Below are 24,018 nucleotides of genomic sequence, written 5' to 3' on the forward strand. Positions count from 1 at the left end.
GAAGTAATGACTTTGGAGGAACTCAAATGCCCATCGTTTGAAAAATTACTATTCATAGACGAGTTTTGTTACCATCATGGTGTAAAAATGGAAACAGTGTTTATCTGTGCTTTTAATAATGCACTCAGACTAAAAAACTGGATCGAGAAGCAACAAGAAGATAATCTACTCTCATTATCCTACAAAAAATACAAGGGTGCAGTAGTAGTACGCTCAGATCCCCTGTGACGTATAAACAGAGCACTACAGCCAATTCTGAATATTCGGATAATGATACAGTAGACTTGATTTAAAAAAACGACCCTACCAACATCATTTTAAAAATATGTACATCTTACAAATTATACAAGTACTTCGACTACCAAAAGCCCTGATAGGCGGCGTATTCCGGGCAGATCAGATTCCTAAACGTTGGACGTGATCATCTGCAGTTGTGGCTAATTTTGATGAACAATGCAAACCTGGAACTAACTGTATCGCAAAATACGCTTGAGGTCATAGAAGATTTACCTACTGCGCATGTTTGTGGACAATATTGGTTTAGGTTTCTCCATTGCATGTGTAATGGTGTTACGTCCCGAGCAAAAAGCGAGGGTGTTTATTAATGCAATAGGTAAGATAGATGAAAAGGATGATTAAGCCAGGGTGGTAAAGCCTGACTATTATTTAATGTGGGATCATTGTCACTTGTCAATCCTACGGGGATTGCGTGTTATGTAAAACTCAAAATTATGACAATTTTCACAAGTTACAGGTATTGTTATTAGAATATAAGAGTATAAACTAAGTTCACAGTAAAATAATTATAAACAGTTACGCTACCTTTCAGTCTGGAAAGGGCAAGAGAAGATTTGTAGTGTTGATGATATCCCCGATGATTTGTAGAATAGCGACGGAATTCTAATGGGTGTTTTCAGTTGATGTACACGAAATATTCGGCAATCAACGTATACGACGACCGAAAGCCGAAGGGACTCAGTTTATTCTTAACACTCCGTACTATTTCACGATGGAAAGTAACAGGTACGCGACTTAACATAATGCGGTTCTTCCTCAAGGAATATTTTTACGTTTGTCGAATTGATCGCGACTTTCTCCAAGCAGTTCGCACATTTGGAGTTTAAGTTTACAGTGTGACTGCCACAAACTAAAAGGCAACCACCAAGCATGAGGCTGGGGTTTATATAGGAATACGCCTCTTGAAAAGTCACGTATAAATCCAGAAAAACTCGGCGAGGCACGTACGAATCGAGAAAAGTCCACGAGGCATGTACAAATCGAGAAAACTCGACGAGGCACGTACTGATAAAGTGTCGTACCTATTTTGCTCATGTTGATTATATTTCCAACCTAATTTATCATTTTAATTTTATCGCCCCTTTTTTAGCTATATTGATTTCCTTATTATTCGTGTGTAATTTCGCTACTTTTCTCTACCTCTTTCTCTAGACAATATCTTAATCCTAATTTCTATAGGCCGATAAATCAATTACTTATTTCAACTATATAGTTATATTACTACTTTTCAGTTTCAATTGTGATCGTTTTGTAGTCTTAGATGGTATAAAATTCGATTACCTTTCATTATGTGGGTGTAATATGTAACATTTTAATAGAATAAATGACATATTTATAAGTTACCGGTGCTTTGGATTAGTCGGTATTCTTATGGTAATGCGCGGGTAATTAGCTCGCGCTTATTAATTTATCGACCGTTGCATATTTATTATCTGTCATAGTATCAATAGTTATTATATATCTGATTTTACTAATTTTTTACGAATAATTTAGAAAAAATTATTCTCTTGTGCGAAACTTGTATAAAAAGTTGTTGAATATATTTGAATTCAAACATGACATTTTTCGAGTATCGTAACAGCGCATATGTGGCGGTAAATATTGTAACCATAAAGATCTTGCATCATGTGTTCAAACTTCATTGTCGGAATATATATTTAGATAAATGACTTTCTTAATTATTGTTGAATTTTTTAATTTAAATAATTGTTTAAATGTTCTCATTTTGATTACACTGACCCTTATACATTTTAGACAATAAAATTTTTTTTAGCTGCTTATTACAATTTAAAAAATTGGATCCGTCTATAAAGATTTCCATTTTATTTTTATTTTACAATAATAATTTTAATCATAAATATATTTATATATTTTGATAAATCACTTTCTCAGTTAGTGTTTGAAAAATAACGTAAAAAAATTAAAAAGAATAATTTTTATTAAAATTATTATTGCAAAATGAAAATAAAATGGAAATAGTTATAGACAGATCCAATTTTTTAAATTATACTATGTAGCTGACATTTTTTATTGGCTATAATGCATGAAGGTTAGTGCAATGGAAATAAGAACATAAAATAATATAAAATGTATTTGTTTATATTGAACAAGTACTTCTCATTGTCTATGCATATTGTAAGTCCCTATCAATGCCAGATGATCACGTACTAAAAGCTTCCTTTGAAGTCCCTATTTGAAATATCTGTCCGAAAGCCCTGCATCCACCGATGAAGACGGTCCGTTGTCACTGTAATCTGACAGGAAAATATCTAGATTCCGCATATGAACACTGTAATCTAGCTTGCCAAGCTTCCAATGTCATACAAGTTGTGGTCCACAATTTGAATGGGTACGATGCTCACTTTATCTTCTACGATCTTTGATCGATTGTGGGATGGACTCTGGTTAATTCGTTTTCATGTACTTTTAAAATACAATCGATCCATCTCTGCGTACAGGTGGCCCGACTCTCAAAGTAATTTTAACCAGCGCAAGTAACCTTATTGCCCTTATGCCTTCCACTCAACTCTGGCCTAAGGTTGAGGCAGCAGTCGGAGCCACTGTAGCAACTTTCTTTAAAATACCATCAAAATACGATTGACCCAACTTTGGATAAGGTTAGTCTGAACGTCTGCGTGATAGTAGACAGTGCATGTAACCGTACTGCGCCCTACCCTCGGACAATCTCTTGCGTAAGTTCGGGCCGACAGTTCAGGCTCATTTTATAAACATTTTATACTTTTGGGCAGCTTTTTTCGATTGGATCCCAATGTGCCAATGTTGTATCACTTGTCACCTTTACTTTTAGAGCTTGCCTCCATACCTGCCTTATCCCCACTTACTTTAACTTCCCGCATGTATTCTCCTGAGCCATTATCTTTTCTTACAATATCCTAAAGCCACCCTCTGTCAATTACACGTCACTGCTATCGGCCACCGCGCCTAAAATTTCACAGCGCAACGAAAAGTTCAACACAACCTCAAAATCAGCCCTTTTCTTTAATTTTTGCCGCCTCATTCACATTTTCATTCAGACCCTTATATCTCACTCAACCTCTCATCCATACAGTCTTTACTACATCACACGAAAAACACCTTAAATCTACTATCGGTACTGGAAACAAAAAGTTGATCATTAATAATCAATGAGATATGAAATAATTAATTAAATCAAAATATTATATGGAATGTTTAACTTTGTAAAAAATTTCTATCCAAAAGATTCGAAACCCACAGCAGAAGAGTCGGAAGCAGAAAAGCTACTACCAAGCCACTGCCGCTCAGTGAGAAGCGTGCCGCGTGACTGACAATAGTGAAGTAGTGACGGTAGCCGCAATTTTCATAAATTCATATTTTCATAATCGGGCCCACTTACAAAAAATTCGTTACACATGTTGAATAGAATTTAATAATCTTTCGAATTCTTATGAGGCGAACTTGATTTAAATTTCAATCATCATGTCATCCCTTTGTTAGGAGTTTCTTAGTTAACTGGATAACGCTACGATACCTTATTTTTTTAAATCCTTGTCTCCTATATCTTATTCGAAACTCATTAAAAGAAAAGGTCAAATTATGACTCATTTACTTCTGACAGGGCCTTAAAAGCGCAAAGAGTTTGTACTAAGTAAGAACACGAGCCGTTTTGTCATCCATTTTTGTGAAAGAATCTAAACCGGGGACAACCTTAAAATTAACATGTTATTATAAAATTTATACTTTAATGGATATAACAAATACTGCATTACAGGTTTGGTTCAAAAATAGACGTGCAAAATGCCGACAACAAGACAAACAGAGACAGCAGCAGGAAAAGAATCCAAGATCAAAAAAATCTGCCGGAAATTTGGGAAGCAATCCACTACCAGGAAAAAGTCTTTCCACAGCTACGTTACAGACTCCTCTAACGGTAGTTCCTATCACAACACCTTTGTAAGTTATTTTTCCTCCAAGTTACAATATTTTATACAATTAAGACTTCTATTTATTTGTCCTTTTCCAATTCAATCGTTATAAATATTTAGTTTAAAAAGAATACCCATTGGCGTGGAAAAAGTTCCGGATTTGTATGCTAGAGGTGCAGTAAGCTTTTTTCGTCAAGTATTCATTTTTCCATGAATTCTGTGACCTTTAGCAGACGTTGTTGATTGTTGCGAAATCAGAAGCAAAATATAATAAGCTAGGATATATATGATTAGCGCCTACTACACATGTGTCAAACCTAACGGAAGGCATGTAGAAAAATACAAAGTTAAAAATGAAAGGTCATCACATGAGCTTCAGCTGTAACCACTCACACGACCGTGAGAGGCGTTGTCAAGTCTTTAATAGACTTAATACGATGATGCCGCGAAAGACTTGTGCACCATGAGAGCACGAAACGACCCTAACATGACGTCTTCTCCATTTTCCCGGCAAGTGTCTAGGCATTTTGTTGACACGCAGCAATAATTTTCAGGCCATGATCTAATGAAATCTTAGCTCCTAACAGAGCAGCAAAAAATATTAAACGACATCAATCACTCCTTCCCATTTCTATAGAAGGTATCGTGCATCCTCTTCGCGAGTAGCTCTCGAGGAAGTTTTTCTATTTTGCTTTCTTTATTTGGGCCTGCAGGATTAAGAAATCAAATTTGATAATATTTGATGCTTTTTTCTCACCCCTGACATTGAAGTCAAGGCAAAGGGTTTGAGCAGCCTCCTCCGCTACTTTACACACAGACGCTTCTTTACCTACTTCTTCTTGCTTCCTGACCATTGTAAGTTTAGTGTCTCCTCCATTTGCGACTATATGTGCTATGCTCAAAATAATCCTTTTGTCAATAGATCCGAGATTCAGTTACCTGAGACCACCTGGACGTCACATCGTGATATGTCAAATCGCGGAACAAACAAGTTAAGGTGCACGCTTTTAAACATGTGCATAGCTTTTTGTGACCCGATCGCAAGAGTTCTGAGCTCATCCTTCGTCCATGGAATCACTCCAAATGAATAGACTAGTAACAGCACGGCAAACATGTTCGTTACTGATACTTTGTTTCAGGCTAACAGTTAGGAAGACAAAATCAATCGAAAAAGAACTTTGTAGCTGCATCGGAGAAAAAGCTTTATAGACCGCATATTAACCTCTTATTTAAAGCTACAACCTCCCATTCTTCGTTGTCTGGTGTTAATACTTACTAAAATGCTACAGAAAAAGGCCATTTGTCTAACCCAGAGAATCACAGGCCAATATCTTTTTTGAAGACAATGTATTAGATCTTTACAGCCGTCAAAAACTACAGGATTGTTCGAAGAATTGAGCCTGTGTGGAGAGAAATGTACGAAAAACGTGCCTTTGAAACAGATGCAGCAGCCTGCCAACAGAACCTGCCGATAGACAGTTGCGTCTGCAAAGGCACAGAAGACCATCAGCGCATCCTATCGATGGCCCGGCTTGACTACCGGTAAGTGTTTGATTCAACCCCTTATATACTTAATATCCGTCTGATAAAGGCATGCAGGATTATCCATATTTAGTGAGAAGCATAGAGATGGATGCCCCTTTTGGAAAACTAGATTATATACGTCATCCAGAAATTATCATGTGACAATGCACATTTTTACCTTAAAGGAGGACGTCTTTCAAGGCGGTACCATGGGCCCTTTGCTTTTTTTCATCACACATCTGCCTCTATCTCACGCACTACGAAATTATTCCAGAAACAAACTTGGGATAGGACAAGTGTGCCAAAATTCATCTGAATAAAGAAAAGATATCTGGCAATAGGTATATTTTACCGCGAATCTACTAGAATATGAAGAATGGACGATAATTATAATAGGATAAAGATTAAATGAAAGAAACCGGAAACACAAATCTGGAAATCATAGCGACATCTACACCCACATTCTGCTTAGTTCTTGAGGCATCCAACAAGATGCTTCTCACTTTGACGGCAGCAGCTAAAGCGCCAGCCAAAGCTGAAAGAGTTTAAATTAAGAGAGTAGAGGTCAATATTAAATTTCAAAGAGCTTAGAATCATATTTTGTTATATAAAAAAATTTAAAGAGTAGCAGGAAACGTTATGCTATATTATCGTAAATGATTTAGATGGAAATAACCATAAAATAATATTTTATTCAGGAGGGCATGATACTACATTGCAGAGATCGAAAAGAGATTGAAAGAGTAGAAATAAATGTTACGCATCTTTGCATGAGCACACGGCTCCATCAGTTGAATATGAAACCTAGAGAAAAAGTCTTTTTATTTTTGCGAAAGATTTGATTTTCTAATAATATGTGAAAACTGTGAAGAAGCCGTGCATTTAAACAAACGGGAGAAAAGTTAAGCTTATTATAAACCATTTTTTATCACCATGACTGAACCTGGTCTACATATTTGATTAAAATCAAACAAAATGCAGAGACATGAAATAGAAGGAAACAGAATTATTTTATCACAGTAAGAGACAGAGCAAAAAAAGCACGCCGAATATAAAGGTGAAGGTAGAGCAGATGTGGTACGTTAAACTTCCAAATGGCAAATAGAGCCTGATAGAAGGTACGTCACAGCTCAACAAAAAAGAAGTTATCAGACCCAGAACGAGAATAGGCTTATCCCACGTTTTTAAGGTCGCAGAAGGAATCGGTAATTTTATATAAAACATGCATTTTTGCAATACAAAATACAAAAACCCTATGTTTTCGAGGTCACTGAGTACAAATCCGTAGTCGCTGTGGTTCTATGATGCTACACATCGCTCTAACCTGAAAAACGTAGCAAATTGCTAATTTTATGTAAAACATGCATTTTTTCAATGCAAAGTGGTAATAATCCTATGCTTTCGAGGTCGCTGAGTACAAACTTGGAATCGCTGCGGTTTTGTTACGTTACACTTCCTCCCTATTATAAAAAACGTAGAAAATGGTTAATTTTATGTCAAACATGAATTTTTTCAATACGAACTGGCTTTTCGGACTGTAGTCCTAAATATCTGATGCGATTGTTCAATTCTTCGTTTGAGAAAAGTTGTGGTTTCTTTTCTTTACTTCCTACAAATTCGCCGTCAATGTCAGATTCACTGGAACATTCTTCTTCGCTAACGTCTTCTTGGATTTGTAAACATTCCCGAAAAGAAATACATTCGATTTATTCAATACCTTGCTCATCTTTAGGGTATATCTTAATGAGTCCTACTACTGTCGAAACAACCACGTAAGCAATGCTTCTTTGATTCTTTTAATCTAGTCATCGTTCCATAAATCTGTCAGAGTAGCAGAGTCTCGTCACTCGTACAGGCAACATTTTTGCCTAGCTTTGAATTTTCGCTAAGCGAGAAATCGTTCAAGTAAAGTCTGGTCTGTTGGACTCAAATTTTTTCCGAAGTGACGTATCAAGGATTAAATTCTGGGAGCGTGGTACCGACTTAACTTAGGATTCGTACTCGTGGACCTGGAAAACATTGGATATTTTATTTAATTTCACTTATTTTTACTAATTAAACCATACAGTCCAAAGACCAATTACAGGATTACAATTTTACAAATTTCGATTACTCTACCTATCATAAACATATTGTTCATATGATAGGTCAAACACATGTGCATATAGCGCATCTTTTACCAATAAAAATTTCCAATATTTTGTTTATAAAAAGTTTCATGGTGATAATTTAAAAATTTGCACTAAGTGATCGTTGCTGAATGTAATTGTTAACCTTTGGTTAAGAAATAGTGCAAATATTGATTAAATATATAAAAATTTTGTTGAGTAGAGTACATCTTGCACATAGTGTCTATTGGCGTTTTATATGGAGATCTAAATCCAGTTTTATAAAAAGGTTTTAATTCTCTCGTTTAATATTGGGGCACAGCGAGTGGAACCTAAGATAGCAGATAAGAACTATTAATTGCACCTGATAATATTTTTAATAAAAATAAGACCATGGATATGTCTGTTCTGCTCTCAGGGGTGAACTGGTTGAACCTTAACACACAATCGACGATACTCTTTTCCAGGTAGTAGGAAATTCCCGTCTTTTTTATAAGGCAAGAACTTGAAAAAGCGTTTTTAGCATTTATCAATAGCGTCAGACAGATAACCGGTTCTCGTTTGCTATACAACAGAGCAATACTCCAGTTTAGTCCTGATAAGTGCATAATGTAAAGATCTCATAGCTGATTTACAATTAAATTAACGACACGTTCTAATTAGAAAACCTAACATTCCACAGGTCCCTAAACCATAATATCTAGATGAGTGTTGAATTTAAGAATAAAGGTAAGATACACAGCTAGATCGTGAATTATCTTGACTCTTTCCACAATAAGTTCACTGACTTGATAATAAAATTATGTACGTCTCTCTGCAGACCATAGCAATCATGAATGTCATCAATGGGCTTAAGAATTTTAGCATCATCTGCATAGAGCAGGAAGTTATTATTTATATAACCATCAATCTCATTCATGTTTACCACAAAAATCAAAGGTCCAAGATTCATACCCTGAGGTGCATCTGATGTAAGTTCAAATTGAAATGACATGTACCCATTGTACATAACAGCCATTTCCCGTTCGGTTAGATAAAAGCGCACCAATTTAAGTAGTTTCTCAGACCCGCCTAGTCTTGACAGATCACTTATGATCTTTTTATGACTCACACAATAAAACGCCTTCGATATTTCAGTAAATACTACATCAACTTGCCTGTGTAAGGTGCCTTAGAGAAATTACACAGGATATAGATTGGTCTTTAATTTGTAATGCAGGATTTATGGCCTGATTTAAAAGCAGGACAAATCATAGCGGACTTCCAGTAGTCGGGAAATTTTCCAGTAGCTAGTGCAAGATTGAATGTGCTACTTAACGGTTTAGCTAACTCCTCATGACATTCACGAACAAAAAACTAGTTATTTGATGAACAGCGGAAGTTAATTTATTTTTTTAGCATGTTCAGCTTGCTCATAACTAATTCCGTATCCACCTGGAACCCACCACCAACAAACCTAAGTGCATTAGAATTGTGTTCATCTGCATATAACGTAGAAGGCTTGCATACTTTTAGGAACAAATCAGCAAATGCATTAACAGTATCCTGATGTTTGTTAATATCTTTGTTATTGTAAAATATTACTGCAGGTATTCTTAAAACCTTTATAGTGTTGTTGACATGAGACCAGATGGATGATGGATTTTCTTGGTATAACAATGTTGGTACTTATATTTTAAATAATTTAAGGATATATAGCCTACATTTTTATTCAGTAAAAAAGCCCAGTCAGTATTTTTAGAGAGTCTTTTACAATATCATAGTTGCATTTTCTGAAATCATAACGCTTATCTTGTGGGTTGTTATTGAACCTTTAATCTTTGAGTATATCTAGGTAGCAAGCCTCAAATTTAATCACAAGTGGCGGGTGATGCATATCTATAGGCAATATTGGAAATTCGTTTGTTTGTTACCTCACATGGAAATGAAGCTAAAACTAGATCTACATACCCTTCATTAAAATTATGTGCATTGTTATGTTGGCATAGCTGATGTAGATCCTCAAGAGTACTAAACAATAATGATCATTGATCAGATACTTGTATAATACTTGTATAATATAATTAATATATGACACTACCAAATAGTTTGTAAGCTCGATAAAGCCTCGAACAAAGCTTCAAATTCCACTATAGGAGTGTTATGGGGGAAATAAACAGTAATGAAAAGAAATAAAGTACCCCCCAGTATAAATTTGACTGCTACATCATCGACCTTGGGAGAATATTAACCCTAGACGGATCCTATACATTTTTCTGCCCTCACCGGCTCCTGTGGGTGACAAATGTCCCCCATTTGGATTCCTTGTTCACAATCTTTTCCTTTCATCGGCATCAGATGTTCGTATACACCATTCTCTTTATTTTTTAATGTCGGAGAGATTGGTGTATATAACATCCTATTTCAATGAATTTAAAATGTTGAGACAAATGTTTGAACAAATAAAATCGAGAAAATCGGGTTTTTGACATTTTTTGGAAAAAATCATGTCATTTCTTTTCTAATTAACTAATTTTCAATTTTATACGCCATTATGAAGGGGACAATTTGTACTTGAAGGTGTTGTTGCTTATGAGTAGGTTCCTTCCAAAAAGTATATTTATTTGAACATTCGAAGTTAGAACATTTAAAATAATGAGGAATATCATAAGCGCGGGCAAAATGCCTATAATTATAAATAATCTGAACATATAATAGGTCAATCTCTTTGTTTTCTAATGCACAATAAGATGGTTTCATTTAAATTAAAATTAAAAAATTAGGAAGAAGTTTTTTTCATTGAAAAAGCGGTTAGTAAGTTTGAATGATAGGAAACATTTATTGGAATTAAAAAAGAAGCATTTTATAAAAAAAAACCTTTTTATTTTTAAACTAATTTTCGAAATTAAATGAAATTAAAAAACAATTAATTACAATAAATTTTGCATTAAATAAGCCTAATCTACTTCGGTGTAAAGGTTGCACAAGACCGCCCTATGTTCGTCACACACAGGTTGGTTGCCACTTTTCTCTGTTTCCTGCGACACTGTAGTCACAGGATCGGAACTTTTTAGTTCGTATATTCTCGACAACTTTAATAAAAAAAAAAATTTTCATTTATTATTTATTAATTGATTTATTATTGGAATTTATGAACACTGTATGAATAAAATTAAAGAAAGCAACTTAACATTGATATATATATATCACATTTTTAGTAATTTTTACATATAATTTTCACTTAAATTACAAAAAATCAATTCGAAACAGTAAAATACCATGATATACTGTCCATATACGTCAAATGAATTTATTTACATGGAAATATGAAATTGACTTAACGTGACGAAACTCGAACGTAACGGATCATCTGGGGGAAAAATGTGCCCCAAGCGCTTAGCATTTGCTTTTTACTTGACAGACAGCGAACAACCGGCAACATCAACCACTTCACCGCACTCTAGGCTAGTCGAACTGAATCCTGTACGCACATGAGGTTTCCCATATGATCTGTTCTCTGGAAAAGATTATTCAAATAGGCCGAGATTGAGCAGGACTCTATTGGCGTTTACCAAATCTTAAGAATGTTATGGAGTTTGGATCATAAAATGATATAGAAGTTAGAGAAAGTTGTTAATTTTTACTGCTTCTTGCTTCTGGATTTCAGATTTACTTTGCTCACCCTCAATAGTTTTCTCCGGACAGCTTAATAAAATTACGTTTTTCTTCTCATCTAATCTTTAAGTGACTTCTTCAATGCATAAAGACGCGACAGATTTTGTATTAACCGGGGAGATACTAGTGTTGTGACCCCAATCCTTAACCTGGAGTTCCTCGACTGTACGCTCTAACGTTTCGATTCTCTCCACTGCTTCATCAACTTCTGTAGTATATGATAAAACATTGCTGGTTAAGCTGCTTATCTGTTCTTGAATTGCAGTACCCTGAGTGGAAATGAAGACCTGCGAATCATTTTTTTATTTTTCATACTGTGTTTCTAAAATTGTTTTCCCTTCCTCGATTGTCACACTCACAGTAGGTGTAGTTGAGAGAGATCTATTACTCGACTTATAACTACAGCATTTTCTTTTGCTTGTTTTACATAGAGTTACCAGTTTATCACATTTTTCGGTTGGGCACAGAGTTTGAACTCGTAAAACCACAGCGACTCTGGATTCGTACTCAGCGACCTCGCAAACATAGGATATGACCACTTTTTATAGACGAAATCATGCGTCGCCTGAAATCAGCGACTTTTCATGATTTTTGAGGTTAGGGACGAAATGTGACATGATGGAGCCAATCAGGTAAATCATACAATCAGTTAAAAGAAAACAAGGATAATAAAGAAAACAATTCATTCAGAGTATAGCGTATCATAGCAGGTAGGTTTTCCTCTAGAATAAGTAATTTCTTAGAAGTAAATGAATTTAAAAGAAGTAGATAATGTAAGAGAAAGTTGCCAGATCGCTGTTATAGCTGATTCAGAAGCAGCGGATCATTTTATAAATAGGAGCCTAATTTCTATTAATTTTAAAAATGTTCGGAGAGATAATAAAAAGAGCGTGAATAAAAATAAAGAGAAGACCTTTCAAATAGCCGGAATAGGCGTTTTTTCATCATAACGTTTTTGTAAGAAGAGATAAATAAATTTAGAAACGTAATTGCTGTTAGTGACATATTAGAAAATTTAATGTCACTGAGACGTTCTGCAGAATTTGGTTTAAGTAGATATCTAAATTACGAAAAGCTGAAACTCTCCAGGACAATAAGAAGATGATTTAAATTCTTAGACGAAAATGCGTGTACAATTGGGATGGAAAATGGAGTTTGCTTCGATAAAGAAAAAAGAAAATATAGATATAGAGGTTTCTATCAAGTAAAATGTGATTAAGGTACAAATTCGATTGTCGAGAAAGGAATTGAATTTCCGTGAATGAATTTCTAAATACAAAGGTTTTAAAATAAGACGCACTGGAGAAAATAGATACAATTACATACGTGTACAGCTAACCCATTACAGAGCGAAAACTAACAAAAGTAAGGCAATCAAACTTGCATCACGCCCAGGGCATTAACGATTCATAATTGTGTTTATAAATGATTATTCAGGATTAGCTCGAGTATATTCAATAAAATCTAAAGATGAGACAGGCATATATTTAAGAGATTTTTACGTTTTACTAGACTAGGTTAAATAAAAACTCACCATATTAGATTGGATTAAGGTAAAAAATTGATGTGAGAAAAAATTTTAAATGTAAAAAAAATTAAAATATATCTGCTGATTTGTCTATACTTAACTTAAAAGTATGGCGAAAAAATTTATTCGATCTACGGCGTTATCCATCAAGTATGTGGAAATTGATGGCTGAGTTGACGATACATATTTATAATTACACACCTCACTACTTTATACATTTTGAAACTCCACTTAAGAAATTTATTTTAGAGAAAAATGATAAGTTAGAAAGAATAAGGAGATTTGCTGGCATATTACACGTTAGCATTCTACAAATTAAAATAACAATTTCAGAAAGAACGATTAGATCCGACTGAGCTTCTGAAGTTTAAACATGTAAAATTTAATGGAAAAGTCAAGAATTTAGTTCTGTGGATAAAGCTATTAGAAACGTATTGGGAAAGAACGTTTCACATGGTGCACATTTAGTATGACAATAAGTCAACTAATGAATGCACACAAGAAGATGATGGTCACAAACATAAGGATTTTCCGGAAAATCTAGATAAGATCATTAAAGGTTTAGAAGCTAAAGAAAATTCACGAACAAAAATGCATATGGCACAGAGTCATGGAGATTATGTTTATTGATGTGTAGAGAAAGCTATATTCAAAGTTAGATGTATATCAAAAGATGAAAACATAGCATATATTATGACGAAAACACTATCTAGAGGTGCCCACAAATATGAAAAAAATCAATGAATTGAAAGTGAAATTAAAAAAAAAATAATTGTATGTGTTTAATTAATAAGAGTTATTTATTTTTGACAGATAAATAGAAAGAAGACTCCTGAGGAGACCGTTTATAGGGATCCACACATTTATCCTGGAGAGCCTGTTTGTAGGGATCCAAACATTCATCCAGGAGAGCCCTATAGTGATACAAAACTCATACTGGAAAGTCTATTAATAGAAATCCATCTTTCTTATCAAATATAGTTACCTTCTTTATAGATACCTTTTGGTTACCGAATTTCTAGCGCACGGACCAAGCCGCCGTTACCAGACTTTAGTTCTTTGATACGCGCCGAACTTAATTTGGCTTTTGGCTCCTTTACTTCCTTCAGAAGTACGATGTCTCCCACTTTGACATGATTAATCTCCACTAATCATTTTTATATTTGTTGAAGATGATAGAGGTATTCGCGAGACCATCTCTTTAGAAAGAAGTTTCGCATTTTGAAAAAAAGCCTAACGTATCAGAGCCTTATCATCGACACCAATTAGCGAGGGTTCAGGGAGAACTATCATAGAACCACCACCAGTTAGAAAATGACTTGGCCTGATAGCATTTATCGAAGTTTGACCATTTGGATTAGAATAAGTCGGTCTTAGCTTGAGGCAAGCTTGGATTTAACACAAAACGGTACTGACTACCTCGAAATTCAGACAACAACCTACACTTATCGACCGTCTCTGAAAGCTTTTTAACATTTTTACGTTAACTTCTCAAATGCCACCAAAGTTAAGTGCGTTCGGTATAACAAAAGACAAAGTTATCCCCTTGCTGTCTAGGTCTTCGGCGACTTTAGTGGTTATCCTTGTAGCACTTTGATGAAGGGATCTCAGTTCCGGGTCATTAAGATATAGCCTAACAATGTCTCCAAATCTATCCCATTTGTTGAAAGGCCCAAAATGGCCTTGACTGAGCTTTGACTCTTTTTTAACTCTTCCGTCGTAAAATAGAGTTTCTTTGACTTGGGGTTATCAGAACACAATATGCAGATTCTTTAAATTAGGTTGCCAATTAAATAATTTTTTGCAAGAAGGAATATCGACTCGGAAGGTTTTAAATGTGAGTCAAGGTGGCCAGATTCACCCTGAATCATATCCTCGCAGTTTCTAATATGTCTTGTGTCTCTTGAAATGCAATATTTATAGGTCGCACGATTGTCTGACGATAATTACTTAAGGGTTCAGTCAACCAGTTGGGTTCATACCGAAAAAGAGATAAATCCTTTAGCTCATTAAAATCAGAACCTCTGGTTGCACATTCAGCAGGATTGCACTTTGTAGGTACGTTTCGCCAAACCTGATCCTTAAGAGCGGAATATATTTTCCCCCACTTGGTTTGCCATACAATTTGTCCAGCGCGATGGGTGCCCTTGAAGTCAATCAATAACGATCTAAGCGCCACACCAGCAATATTTTGGAACATCTTTGAACCCAAGGATTGAAGACACAGCATCAAGAATTTTTTGCTAAGAACTCGTCGCCACGAAGCTCCAATTCAGGTACAGATACCGTTTTAATTGGAACTATCTTCGTCTTGGCTAAGATCAGATTATATTGGAGAGTGATATTTTTGCTCCTAGAGATAAAATAGACCACATCCGAGTTAGCTCGCTATGAGGCATTAGAGAATCCATGTAATTTCGAAAAAGCGGCACAGTCAAAAGTTCCAAGCCCACGTGGGTACCTCATTTCTTCTATGGGACTGAGCTTTTGGTACTTGAAGAGTCTTCAACGTTTCACAATTAACCAGATATTCTTTCAAAGTTTATGTCTTGAATGCATCAAATCATTCAATGATATACCTCAATTGAAGCGTGAAGATCCATTGAAAACTACTCTGATCTTGGAAGGCACATAGTTATTTTTAAGTTCACATGATGAGGAAAATAGTAATAGTTCGAAACCTAAAGAGCTTGATTGTTTACGAGTCTCATGTTATTTAATGCAACTTATTCTATCATGAATTTTTTGCAGGCTTTTTTGATTTGTGGATCTCTTGAGAATCGATTCTCGTTTGTAAGGAAGACCCAAAGTTCTGTGGGGCACCTCCTAGTTATCTGGAGATCCTTTTTAGAACCTTTTTTTTAGATCCTTTTTAGAACTAACGATCCGCAGCATGGCTGGATCCAAGAACCCTGTCTTATACCCTCACGGAGTACATGGGCGAAGAGATTAATGCCTATTAAACTATCGGCGATCTGAGTAACAGATCAGCCGGATAACTAAAGGACCCCAATGATGAATCTTTCGATCCAATCAAAGAGATACCACAGTTTCTTTTTGGAATTTTCGATTGTTAAACTATACATTTAATGATGAATGAGCGTTTGGCACCCGAATGCAGAAAGCCCTTAAGCAGCCTTGAGTTTTAATTGAAGAAACTCAGTTTTTTATAAGCTGTCGCTAAAATTCTATTCTTATTATATCTCTCTTTTTATTGTATGTTAAGGTTTTAAATTTAGATGATTAATCAAAGTATAAGAGTTACTGGCCGATCTACAATAACTCGAAGATGATAGTTACCTTGTCAGTATAGGAGTTTTGCACCACTTAATCATTTTTTCTCTGAGTATCATCATGTACAAAAGTATGATGCTTCTCTTAACACACAAAGCATGGTTTATTTTGAAGGCTCAAAGTGGATTCGCGTCTTAATCGCCTAGTACGAGAAACTCTAGTGACAGTCTATCACGCCGCGTTTATCCTTCCCGTGCGTTTGCTCATGGCACTATAGTCAGTGTTGGCCAATGAGAGCACGCCTTTGGTGTCGACCGCGAACGCAACAATCATGGACTCGCTGGAAACCTTGTTCCTGAAATGGCGACCGGATTTACGTAATCTGTTCTAGCCAGAGCTATCGACGGCGTACTTTAAGGATCTGCCTTTGAATCCATGCGCAAAAAGAGACCGAACTATCCTGGGCCCGCTTCTATCTTTTCGAAAAGTCCGGAATTTATGTTGGCGTGCCCGAAAAGAACAGCCTCGATCGTTGATCTCCCTCCTCTGAATCTTTCTCATCATAGGTGGTTGGTGGTTACATGACAGCTTGGGTTTGTACTTGGTTCTGATTGATAAAGCCGCCATAGCGACTAGTATTTCAGGCGAGGAACAAAGATACCGACTTTTCCTTGTTCCACTTTGCCTTAAATAAATTGTGATGTTGTGATCGCGTAGGTAGCACGGGTGACGTTAAGCGTGGCAGTTGAGGGTACCTCTATGCGGAGCTCGAATTTTAATTTTCAATAAATTAATATTATACATAGTGTTGTAAAATATTAATTCCAAGAATAATTCTCACTCTATGATTCATGAGAAGGTACCCCGACTATCTCTCTCTCTCTCTCTCTCCCGTTCTTTGGGCCAACGTTTGATCTAGAGAGTTTAAATTATTTGTATCAGGATTTCAAGGTCCCCGGTGCCGGTAAGGATTGTTTAGTGACAGGTGAAAAATACCTCATCAAGCCAGGTGAAAAAGTTATGCATAGTTTATACATAGTGGACAATAGAATTATATTTTTCATTTTTTTTAAACATTTTTTACATTTAAAAAATGCAAAATATCAATATTTTGTCCATTATATATAACCTATATATAACTTTTTCACCTGGCTTGGCCAATTGTCATCTGTTCGCGTGCATAGTTTGTACCTGGACAACTCTTAACGTCTGACTGTCAACCTGCACTGATGGTCACGTGCGCAGTTTGATAGAAAGTAAGTAGTTTTGATTCATTTTTACATATGCATTGTATTTTTATCTTAAAATTAAATAAATCTTTATAAGTCCTCTAAAAACAAGTAAAAATCTATGGGTGGGGCGTCAAATGTCAATTTAGAAGTCTAAAAAAAGGAAGCCCAAAGGTTTAAAACTTTAATTCAATCGTGTATTCAAAACTTAAATTTCAATCTATTTAAAATCACCTGTATACAACTTGAAGCTTGATTCAAGTCCACTTACTACCTTAAAGCCTTCCGTGACAACATTCGCCCTTTAGACTAAAATCTAATACAAGAAGTACGTTCGCAAGCACTCATAAAAAACGGGATGTGAACCAGATCATGCATATGCATAAGTGGTTGTATCTCTTACATTATCGCTATTTTATATCTAGATTCCACACTTCTAAAAGCTTATATTAAAAGAACACAGATTAGAAACTACCGCTAACAGCTTCTCTGCAAGAAAATCGATAGGTGTAGTGCATATCATGTACACGCTAAATATCTAGAATAGATACTATCCGGGTGTTTAATGAGTGGAACACCTGGATAGTATCTGGATAGTATCGCGGTAACAACATATCTCTACAGACACAATGCAACCCTACGATTTCTTTAATGTTTTAAGTGTAGCTCTTACAGTACTGGCCGCGGCCCTGCCCTGCAATTACACACTCGAGGCTAGACCTTGTTGCCTAGAACTTCGAGAAATGAACTATATGCGTGATAGAATTCTAGATTTCAGTTAATTAGAATATGACAGCAAAGGAGCAAGTAAAGGAGGAGATGGTACAGAGACTTTGGAGGTAGCTGCAGTGATTGTAGCCAAAAAATTAGGCCTCTTGGATATGCGAGCGTTCGACTGGTTCGTTATTACAAAACCGTACCCGCATGAATAAAACATGACCTGTAGCTACTCAACTTACATTTGGTGCACGTGGCCTTAGGTGTAACTTACCATTGTTCTACTGGGAACAAGTGTTATATTTTTCATGCAATGGAGCATTGGAATTGCATTTACGTAAACAACAACGACAACTTCACCTAAGTTTACCAACTTCACAAACTTCACCTAAGTTCAAGCATTCAAAGGAAGTAAATGCAATTAGGAATCTGCGCCTAATTCACTGAAATTCAATGCATAATAAAATAAGAAGGGAGGTTAGGTTTACCGACATTCCGGAAGCTAATCGAAAATAATTTATGTGAACCTATGTACTTTGTAAATTATTGCAAATATTCTATTTGACGTTTGTGGAACATTCAGATGATCCACGGGTGATATATAAAAAATGTAATATCCTACATGGCACATTTGAAGCTCTTATAATCGTCTGATAGACATAGCGGATATGTTGGTGATGTACCTGGATATAAAAATTTCCGCTTTCAGGATATCCCTACGGGTTACGCTAGGGATATCTCTGGGGCAACCTCCGGATTCAAGATGATTGAAATTTTTCTAAACCTTTTGAACCCCTTCGGATACTTTAAGCTCTTGAAAAACCACTGAATTATCTTGATTTGTTTAATTGTTTGAAATCGTTTGAATACAGCTTAAGTTATTTGTTATGATCTGTATTTCTTTAAAACAATTAAATACTCATATAGTGCCTAAAGTTACCAAGATTATTATTGTTGTGCGTAAAAATTTTCTACTGAAAAATAAATCCTTTTCGGCTGAGTTTGACGTCTCTCTGAATTCAGTTCGTTGAATAGTAGAAACTAATTAGAGTGAATTTAATCCTTATTGGTAATGGAATCGTCTATATTTCTTTAAATGACTAAAAGTGAATTCTCAGAAATCGGCAAAATTCTGACGAGTTCAAAATACTTAAGGAAATTCAAAATAATTGTGATCAAAAATTCTAAAAATTTCAAAAGAACACGAAAAATTTTGGAATATCTTTTATTACCGCCTCTGTCACTCTTACGTCACTAGCTCTGACATTATTTAGCCAAGTGTTCCCAGGGAACTTGTGTCAATTGCCGAAAGTGAAAAATGGCAATTTTTTAAATTTCTAGGTTAGAATCAAATCTGCCATACTTCCAATTTTATTACTTTTATTAAGTTTTTCGAAGTTCATTTTAAGTTAAATTTAATATTCTAAAATGTTTTGACATTTTTCAAAAGTTGAACATCCCATTAGGGCTGCGGGACACTTTAAAATAAACTCTTACATCTTTAAGCTTAAAAGATAAGCAGCGCATCACTAAATGCGTAATGACAAACTTCGAACTATTACCACTCTAAAAAACGACACAATTTTCTTATTTACTTAAGTCATAGTAAATACTTGACGGAATAAATCATTATTTGGAGAAGTAATCTCGAAGACGTTGTGTTAACGGGTGATAAGCAGTTATGGTTACATTCAAAAACTAATTTATATACTACAGTTATAATTATTAAACTTACTATAAACTTTATTTCCTATTGGTTTGTTCAAATTTAAAAACATATACACATTAAAAAAAGTTAAATATGCATTCAATCAAGAAACGAACGCATTCTGCATTGGGTCACCTACTAGCAGATACGATAAATCAAGATTTTTATTTTAATGGATCTATTAATGCGTTTTATATCATAGGTGTGCAATAAATAATCGATTTAGTGCAATAGCGATGTTCTTGCATTTTTAGAAGTTAACTTGTTTTTAATTTTCGTCAAAAAGTTATGTACAACAAAAATTTAAAATAAGTGAATTCTAAAAACACAAGATCGCCGTTCTTGCACCTAAATCCTCTAATGTATATTGTCATCGAATTTTGGAAACAGACAGAAACTGAAAATAAGGTATTATTGCAAATTGGTGCAGTTATTTGTTTAATTTTAGTTTAATCATAATAATATAAAATCTTTACCATTTTGCAGAAGTGGTGGGACAAGTAGCTCGGCAGCTAGCTCACCAGCTCCTTTACGAGACTCACCAAATTATAAACCACCAGGAAGTACAGGCCTGATGCTGTCGGCAAGTACGACTCCACCTAGTGTAAGTTACGAGATTTTTTTAATAAATTTAATTAATTAATACTTTCTTCGCGAAAGCTCCGAAAAATGTGTTCTTTTGTATAAACTAAGTTTAACCAAGAAAGTTAAGTTTACAATATGTTAATTTAGTTGCTTTGTATTAAAGAAACTTATCTTTGAATGAAAGCTAATCTATTTTCCCATGGCTAAATTATAAATACTTGATTCTAAGTTCGACCCTAATCATTATTCCTCGAATTATAAAGAGAGAGTGAAACTTGGTACATGTGTTCTTTTTGACCTAAGGAAAAAGTTCTAGGATTGTTTGCCAACAAATTTGTGAAACTTTAAAATAAAAAAAGGAATTGTTTTAAGGTTATGTGCTAAAGGCTTATATTTTAATTAACTCAAAAATAACTATTCATGTCAAATGTGAGCTTCATCAAAGTATTCAATCAGTTAGCGTAAAAAGGTTTCCTATTTTTTTACAAGGATTTCTCACACCATTGGCGTTATGTTGTACCGCGAGCGTTAAATATCAAGTAAATATTTAATGTAATACTTTACGCTTAATTTATATAATGCCTTAAGCTATAATATATTCATCTGTTTTTACTTTTCTGCTCAATAATTCACATCTCCATTTTTGTATTATATAAACAAATTATACCGTGTAATTTTATTGTTTGAGGGATATATTGTAAACGAAAATAAGAAAATGATACCCAAAATTTAAAGCTAAATCTGAACAATTTTAGTTACTGTGGATGAACGTTTCGTTATTTTTTATCAAGTCCGTCTGACGTGATTCGAGTTACCTTGCGCCATGATAGCGCAAGCTCAATTAATCATGTAAACATTCAAGTGCTCTAAGGACACAAATTTGACTTTATTTTATCGTTTGGTTCTTTTATTAAGGTAGACTAAATCTTTTACACAGTTCTGTCTATAGCGTAGACGAAGAATTGACAAAGACTAACGGAAATGATCAACGGATCAGTACTATTTCAAGCAATTTAGGCTGTTTAAGCTGACGAATTGGGCTGTTTCTTAATTCTCAAATATTTGTTTCAACGATTTTCTCCAAGCCTATTTTCTATGCAAGCTCATCCTGCGTAGAATCAATTAATCTTAAGAGAAGTTGAACACAAAAATGGTTCATTCTAATGGTTTTCTCGTCTCAAGATGGTATTTCTTGTTTTTCAATCTATTTCTTTAATTTGACGAACTTCGGCTCAAAAGAGTCCTTGGTTGCAGGAACTGGAATCTATGGGAATAAGTACAGGGCTGAGATAACAACAACACTGAGCACGTTTGCCACAAATTTTTAAGCATAAAAAATAGCTATTATAACTTGCCCAGAATAAATTTAAAATCTGACATATGAAGGCCAGCCCACTACAATTCATTCTGCGAGTCAAGCTGCACTTAAGGCTCTTATAACTGAAGAGTTTACTTCCAGGCTAGTCTGGAGCTGTCTTCAGGATCTTTTTAAGATGCTCCGTATTAATTGGGTGAATTTTATCTGGATTCCAGACCATGAAGATATTGTAGGAAATGAGAAAGCAGATGCATCGGTATGGAAGTCTCGTTATCTAAAGGGCAGCCAAAAAATGCTGCAATCCAAGACATTTATATCCAGTACGTGTAATACTAGGAATAAAGATCTCTTGAACATGAAAAGAAGGCAGCTTAAATTAGTAGCAGAGGTACTTAATACTCAGTGCCGCTTGAGACAACACTTAACAAACATGAAGACTGGAGACAATTCACGTTGTCGTAAGACTGTTTTTTGAATAGAAGACAGTTCATCATATACTTGGTGAATGTGATGCACTTGTGGGCCTCAGACATAAATTTTTAGAAATTATTTTTTGAAGCAGAAAATATTAATGACAATTCCTGTAAGTTATTGTATGTATCTGTGATAGAAACTAACCTTGTGGGAGATAGTTGAATTTGAACATGTAGTAGAATAGATTTTACTGCAGTGCTATGAGCAGCTATAATGAAATACGTTTTTATAGTTTGCGGTAACTTTAGAGTTAAAAAAATTAATTGTTACCGTATAAATGCAAGAGATAGTTTTTACATTCTCGTCCTAATGAGAAGGTATTGGTTTTATTTAAAATTTCACTCTGTCGGTATTCTTTAAATCTCCACATTCTGCGACCCCTTGAGTCAAAAAAATACGATTTTTACGAAGGTATTCATCTGTCTGTATGTCGTCTGTAGTCGGTATTCTGTAGGCACGATAACTTTCGAAATATTGATCAGATTGGATTCTGCTTTAGCACAGTTTTCAATGCCTAAACAGAAAGAACAAGTTCGTGAACCAGCTATTTGGATGAAAATTCAAAAGGTTAGCGAATTTTCATAAAATTTCAAATAATTTTTTTTAAGATTCAAAAATTCTATGTATAGCTGTTCATAGTAAGCGAAAACTCGAACAATTTATCCGTATGACTTTTTTCAATAAAAATCAAATTTTGAGAGTTATAGCATCTTCTAAAACCAAAAAACCAAATTAAAATCAACATTTCAAGCCAAGCAACGCAAGATATAAAAACAAAATTCAGGAGTACACAAAATATCGTATAAAAAAAAGTATCGTACAGAAAAAATAAAAAATTGGATTTTGCGGGCAAACTATGGAAAATATGAAAAAAATTAATTTACTTAATCTGCGCCCCCTAAAAAATACAATATTATGCAACAAGTGCGGAAAGTAGGCATGTCCACACGAGTGTGAAATTAGCCGTACGAGCTAAAGACGACCCGAAGACAAGTTGATGGCAAGTACTGTAAACTTCACAAAAGTTTAAATTGGCTACTTTTAGCTTCTTTAGCACACGATATTTTTTCTAACAAATGCGGGAAAATTTATGGTGATTTTTGGAAATTTATGGTAAAATTACAAAAATTGCCTAAAAATTCAGGAAATTTTTGGCAAATTTGTAAATTACCGAAAATTTATATAAATTTAGTGTATCGGAAGGTTTTTGGAAGAATTTGAAAAAAACCAGAAAATTTGTGGATAATTTGATAAATTAAAGAAAAGGTCCTAAGATTTAAGAAAAATTGCCTAAATTTTCAAAATTTTCTAAAATTTATGAAAAATTGGCAAATTACCAATAATTTCAGATTTTTAAGTTTCCAAAAAATTTGGAAATTTTCAGTCATTTATCGGTAATTTATCAGTCATTTATTGTAACTCATCACTTCGAGTATGTCCAATAACTATTTGCTACTCACAATGAGTCTCTCCATCGTTAAATCATAATGAAAAGAGATTATGATTCCGACAGTCCTGGAAAGTAATTCTGACTCGAAATGCGCAAACACAACAGCAAGCAAAAGTAAGCTGACTCAAACTCCGCAAAAGCACCAACTAGAAAAACTAATCTTACTCAAAGAGCGCAAGCGCAGGAGATAGAAAAATTATTTTTAGAACTGCTTTTTACCACGGTTTCGGAATTGGACACTTCCCGCACGCAATACATGCGTCGAAAATCGAACATTTCGTGCGTGC

The 24,018-nt window shown here is 34.8% G+C and overlaps 1 protein-coding gene across 3 annotated transcripts in view; it reads left to right on the plus strand.

Moving 5' to 3' along the window:
* LOC117177326 (homeobox protein OTX2-A-like) overlaps window positions 1-24,018 on the plus strand; it is a 643,707-nt gene that overhangs the window by 507,167 nt on the left and 112,522 nt on the right. For all 3 annotated transcript variants that reach the window (XM_033367948.1, XM_033367949.1, XM_033367950.1), the window contains 2 exons: window positions 4,049-4,230; window positions 20,391-20,508. In XM_033367948.1, coding sequence (XP_033223839.1) covers window positions 4,049-4,230; window positions 20,391-20,508 — 300 coding nt within the window. The remainder of the gene's footprint in view (window positions 1-4,048; window positions 4,231-20,390; window positions 20,509-24,018) is intronic.

Source organism: Belonocnema kinseyi, chromosome 7, assembly GCF_010883055.1.
Source record: "Belonocnema kinseyi isolate 2016_QV_RU_SX_M_011 chromosome 7, B_treatae_v1, whole genome shotgun sequence".
NCBI classification, from domain to species: Eukaryota; Metazoa; Arthropoda; class Insecta; order Hymenoptera; family Cynipidae; genus Belonocnema; species Belonocnema kinseyi.